This window comes from Budorcas taxicolor, chromosome 15 (assembly GCF_023091745.1).
Source record: "Budorcas taxicolor isolate Tak-1 chromosome 15, Takin1.1, whole genome shotgun sequence".
In the NCBI taxonomy this organism is placed as follows: domain Eukaryota; kingdom Metazoa; phylum Chordata; class Mammalia; order Artiodactyla; family Bovidae; genus Budorcas; species Budorcas taxicolor.
Genome location: NC_068924.1, coordinates 80574901 through 80580819, shown reverse-complemented (window position 1 = coordinate 80580819; position 5919 = coordinate 80574901). Strand labels below are relative to the sequence as shown.

General features: G+C 42.5%; 1 protein-coding gene across 1 annotated transcript; it reads right to left on the bottom strand.

Annotated features, from left to right (window-relative positions):
• Positions 1–2713: 2713 nt before the first annotated feature.
• LOC128060014 (olfactory receptor 4D11-like) lies at positions 2714–3691 on the bottom strand. Its single transcript, XM_052652220.1, has one exon. It carries the CDS (start codon positions 3689–3691, stop codon positions 2714–2716), a length of 978 nt encoding a protein of 325 aa, XP_052508180.1.
• Positions 3692–5919: the final 2228 nt, after the last annotated feature.

Here is a 5919-nt window from a genome sequence, read left to right as displayed (position 1 = left end):
TGGATTAAAGATCTAAGTGTAAGACCAGAAACTGTAAAACTCCTAGAGGAGAACATAGGCAAAACACTCTCCGACATACATCACGACAGGATCCTCTATGATCCACCTCCCAGAACACTGGAAATAAAAGCAAAAATAAACAAATGGGATCTAATTAAAATGAAAAGCTTCTGCACAACAAAGGAAACTATAAGCAAGGTGAAAAGACAGCCTTCGGAATGGGAGAAAATAATAGCAAATGAAGCAACTGACAAACAACTAATCTCAAAAATATACAAGCAACTTATGCAGCTCAATTCCAGAAAAATAAACGACCCAATCAAAAAATGGGCCAAAGAACTAAATAGACATTTCTCCAAAGAAGACATACGGATGGCTAACAAACACATGAAAAGATGCTCAACATCACTCATTGTCAGAGAAATGTAAATCAAGACCACAATGAGGTACCATTTCACACCAGTCAGAATGGCAGCAATCCAAATGTCTACAAGCAATACATGTTGGAGAGGGTGTGGAGAAAAGGAAACCCTCTTACACTGTTGGTGGTAATGCAAAGTAGTACAGCCACTATGGAGAACAGTGTGGAGATTCCTTAAAAAATTGCAAATCGAACTGCCTTATGACCTAGCAATCCCACTGCTGGGCATACACACTGAGGAAACCAGAATTGAAAGAGACACGTGTACCCCGATGTTCATCACAGCACGGTTTATAATAGCCAGGACATGGAAACAACCTAGATGTCCATCAGCAGATGAAGGGACAAGAAAGCTGTGGTACATATACACTATGGACTATTACTCAGCCATTAAAAAGAATACATTTGAATCAGTTCTAATGAGGTAGATGAAACTGGAGCTGATTATACAGAGTGAAGTAAGCCAGAAAGAAAAACACCAATACAGTATACTAACACATATATATGGAATTTAGAAAGATGGTAATGATAATCCTGTATGCAAGACAGCAAAAGAGACACAGATGTATAGAGCAGTATTTTGGACTCTGGGAGAGGGAGAGGGTGGGATGATTTGGGAGAATGGCATTGAAACATGTATACTATCATGTAAGAAATGTATCGCCAGTCTATGTTCGATACAGGATATAGGATGCTTGGGGCTGGTGCAAGGGGATGATCCAGAGAGATGATATGGGGTGGGAGATGGGAGGGGGATTCAGGATTGGGAACTTATGTACACCCGTGGCTGATTCATGTCAATGTATGGCAAAACCAATACAGTATTATAAAGCAAAATAAAGTAAAAATAAAAATAAAAAAAAAAAAGAAAGCAAACTTGTGGGGAGGGAAAAATTGGAAGACTGGACTTGACATATGCTATATATAGAATAGATATGTATATACAGAATAGATATATTTTATCTGTAGAATATAAATATATACAGAATGTCTATATATATAGAATAGATAACATATATATATATATAGAATAGATAACTAATAAAAACCCTACTGAAAAGCACAGGAGGCTTTTCAATATGCTGTAATGACCGATGTAGGAACAGAATCTACGAAAGAGTGCATACATGTGTATGTGTAACTGATCACTTTCCTCTACAGCAGATACTAACAGAGTGTTGTAAATCAACTATATTTCAATAAAAATGTTAGAAAGAAACAAAAGCCACAGTGGTAAGGGGAATGGCGAAGAAGTACACATAGGGAAAAATAAATGTATTTGTTGGCTTGGTGTGGCTTTTTCTTTTTTCAACCAGTTGAACTAGTTCACACCTGCGAAAGTGATGTGAACAGGGCAGGTAGCTGCAGATGCTTGTCATGGCTATAGTTACATATGGGGACTTTACAGAATCAAACGGTATAAGACCCAGGTCACATCCAAGTCTGACAAAGTCATAAGAAGTGAAAAGCAATGAAAATCCTTAAAAACTGAGACTCTTTACATACACCGAATGATTGTGGTGGGCTCTGCTGGTGCATTTTACAGATGAACCGACTAAAAAGAAGGCCCGAAGTGGCCGACAAAACAGAAATGATGGAGAAGATTTACAGTGTTTGGTACCTGTTGTTGCTTATTCGCTAAGTCATGTCCTACCCTTTAGGGACCCCATGGACTGTAGCTCGCCAGGCTCCTCTGTCCGTGAGATTTCCCAGGCAATAATACTGGAGTGGGTGGCCATTTCCTTCTCCAGGGGATCTTCCCGACCCAGGGATTAGGGAACAGTTATAGCGTAAGTATTGTTGAGCCAGGCCCAGCTGCTGGATCCCTGCTATGTTGAGACAAGGCTCCCCGTGGCCTTCTCCCTGCCTGGACCTTGCAGGGCTGTCCTTCACCCGCTTCCCGGCACCCCCACTTCCATTTCAGTTCACACTTGTGCCTGGCTTGCTGTCAACCGCACTCCCGGGATATGCTCTTCTGTGTATCTAGGTTCCTGCTGATGTTCCTCTTTGATACTGATGTGCTGGGTCACTGGTCCTTCATATCTGTGCATCCTGGTATAGTGGATTGTATATGTTCGGTTGAGCCCCAGTATATGACAGCCGCTGCTGCAGCTGCAGCTAAGTCGCTTCAGTCGTGTCTGACTCTGTGCGACCCTACAGATGGCAGCCCACCAGGCTCCCCTGTCCCTGGGATTCTCCAGGCAAGAACAATGGAGTGGGTTGGTGTTTCCTTCTCCAATGCAGGAAAGTGAATATGACAGCTAATATTTAAACACATACTTCAGCTAATATTTAAACATGTACTTGCATCTTGGCCCACTGCCTATAAGGAGACTGTCCCTTTTCAAACAGCATGAAACTTCTCCTTAGTCTTTTCATGGCTGCCTTCATCTCCTGGTTCCTCAGGGTGTAGATCATGGGGTTCAGGACAGGAATGATGACAGTGAGGTTGATGGAGACAGCTCTGTCCATGGGGAGGGCGGAGAAGGGCCGGGCATAGACGTAGATGCACGGCACGAAGTGAAGGGTGACCACCGTGATGTGGGCGGTGCAGGTGGAGATGGCTTTCCCCCTGCCCTCCCCGGCCTGAGACCTTATTAGTAATAATATGACCATGTACGATACAAGGAGGAAGACGAACCACAGGGTGGTGAGCAGTCCGCTGTTGGAAATCATCAGGAGCTCCAGAAAGGAGGTGTCCGTGCAGGCGAGTGTGAGCACCTGGGGGATGTCACAGTAGAAAGTGTCCAGGACGTTGGGTCCGCAGAAGGGGAGGGGGAGCAGCAGGGAGATCTGCACGATGGAGTGGATGAAGCCCCCCGCCCAGGAGGCCATGATGAGGGCAGTGCACCGCCCCCGACTCATGATGGTCACGTAGTGCAGGGGCTTGGAGATGGCCACGTACCGATCCAGTGCCATCAGTGACAAAGAAAATACATCCACCCCTCCAATAAGATGAAAGAAAAACATCTGGGTGAAGCAGCCATTGAAGGAGATGGCCTTTCTCTGGGACAGAAGGTCTGCCAGGACCTTGGGGGCGGTGATGGAGGAAAAGCAGATGTCGGCAACAGATAAATTCCGGAGCAAAAAGTACATGGGGGTGTGAAGGCGAGAGTCCCAGGTCACCGTGACCATGATGAGGAGGTTTCCCAGCAGAGTGGTGACGTACACCAAAAGGAGGAAGAGAAATAGGACCACGCTAAGTTCTTGAATCTGGGTCAGGCCGAGGAAAATAAATTCTTTCACCCGTGTGCCATTTCCCAGCTCCATGGACGCATCCTCTTTTTGTCTGTATTCTGAAGTCTACTTCGTATGGCAGTGCTCAGGTATTCATTTTATTTTCTTCTGTGAATGCAATTCAGGTATTCCTCAGGTGGCTGCAGTGTTTGCAACATGTCTAATTGTCCAAATTTTTAAGATTGCAATCCGTTTGTTGATTCAATCAAATTATCATATGAGAAATCATTCAGTTAATTGTTTTCCCATAAAACTATTTTTGAAAAGAAAAAGCATTTGTGTTAAGTAGGGACTTTTAATTTACATCTAATTTTATTTAATATGCTTTTGTTTTAAAATATTGTTATCGTTTTAAATTTCACACCAATTAATTTTTCATTAGATGTTCTCTTTTTTATTTGTATCATGTTTTTTTTTTTTTTTTACTTTTTGAAAAGCTTTTTATTTTACATTGGCATATAGCCAGTTAACAACATCATGGTCATTTCAGGTGGACAGCAAAAGAACTTACCCATACATACACACGTTTCCACTCTCCCCTAAACGCACCTCCTGTCTAGGGTGCCAGGTGACTCAATTCCTGTGCTATACAGTAGGGCTTTGTTGGTTATCCATTTTAAATACAGCAGAGTGTACATGTCCGTCGCAAACTCCCCAACTATCTCTTCCTGCCCTTCTTCCCCGCTGGCAATCATAAGTTCATTCTCCACTGGTGTCAGGAGCTGTCTGAAGCATTTCTCATAATCCAACCATATCTTTGTATTAAAAGAGAAGACAGTTCCAGGCATTGTGAACTGATAGTCTACAAGTTTAACATGCTTTTAGTGAATGTTCTGTTGTGCTTAGTAACTCAGTCGTGACTGACTCTTTGCGACCCCATGGACTGTAGCCCCCCAGGCTCCCCTGTCCATGAGGATTCCCCAGGCAAGAATACTGGAGTGGGGTGCCATGCCCTCCTCCAGGGGGTCTTCCTGACCCAGGGATTGAACCCAGGTCTCCCGCATTGCAGGCAGATACTTTACCATCTGTCACCAGGGAATTCCCTAAATATTGTTGACTTGCTATAACAAGAGACATCGCCTGTTTCTGATTACAGTGTTGCTGTGTATGGGTCGGTTTCCTTTGACTAGGCCGTTTTATACAGAATTTCTTAAAACTACAGTGTATTACTTTGTGTAGGTAACTTGTCACTGTGATTATACTGATGAGACAATTCACTTAATAATTGTTTTAAAATATTTTATATTCGCTGTCAGAGAACAGACTGAAGCGATGTTCAGTTGCTCAGTTGTGTCCGACTCTTTGTGACCGCATGAACTGCAGTACTCCAGGCTGAAAAAAATGTGTAAATCCAAACCTCAAAGGATGTTTCAATATTTCTTATTGTGGTCAAAACGCAAACATGAGAGCTACCCTTTTATCAAAAGTTTCAAATGCAGACTTAGTTATTGTTAACTGTGGCCACAGTCGTGCACAGTAAATCTCCGGAACATATTCATCTTGTATAACTGATGTGATTCTTATTTGAATCTGAGGGAGACAATAAGGACAGTGGCCCAGTTCTGAGACATGGTCCAGACTGTATCAGGCAAGCTCCCCATTGCCTCTTTCCTTCTGTGAGTCAAGGATAAAGAGCAGGGGATCACAGTGGGGAGAGACACTGGTATCATTAGAACAATATATATTAAACACAGAAGAAGGCAATGGCAACCCACTCCAGTAGTCTTGCCTGGAAAATCCCATGGACAGAAGAGCACACACATATATATATATACACATACTAGTTTTGTATAACAAAAGTGTTTGATAAAGTCTGTTTGAAGATAAGCTGCTGGCAGAATGGGGCTCTGAAAATCACACTGAATGGATCACATTTCTGTATTCCTCTTAACATAACACCCTTCTTTCCGATGGTTAACACCCACCTTTGCCATCTTTGTCACTGAGAAGACCATCCTAGCTCTGAGATATTTCATAGAACTGAGAAGTATTAACATCGAACTATTTTTACAAAGTCAGTAATGACATCTCAATTTCTCTATGCATAATCTTTAACCTTAGCTAGAAGTTAAATATTTTTACCTAATTCCTTTGATCCTGAAACTCCAACTCTGAAGTGTATGCCATTGGGTCAAGCGCAGAACAAAATGCTGGTGACATTAATTCCTGAAAATTTTGTTTCTGAAGGTAAAGCCCTTTGGAGACTAAATATCTTAGTGTCTTTTCTCTCCTTTCAGGAGAGAAAGGGCAGATTCAAAGAT

What these genes read in the sequence shown, in the direction of transcription:
- LOC128060014 (XM_052652220.1), bottom strand. Translation starts at nt 3,691, where the DNA reads ATGGAGCTGGGAAATGGCACACGGGTGAAAGAATTTATTTTCCTCGGC.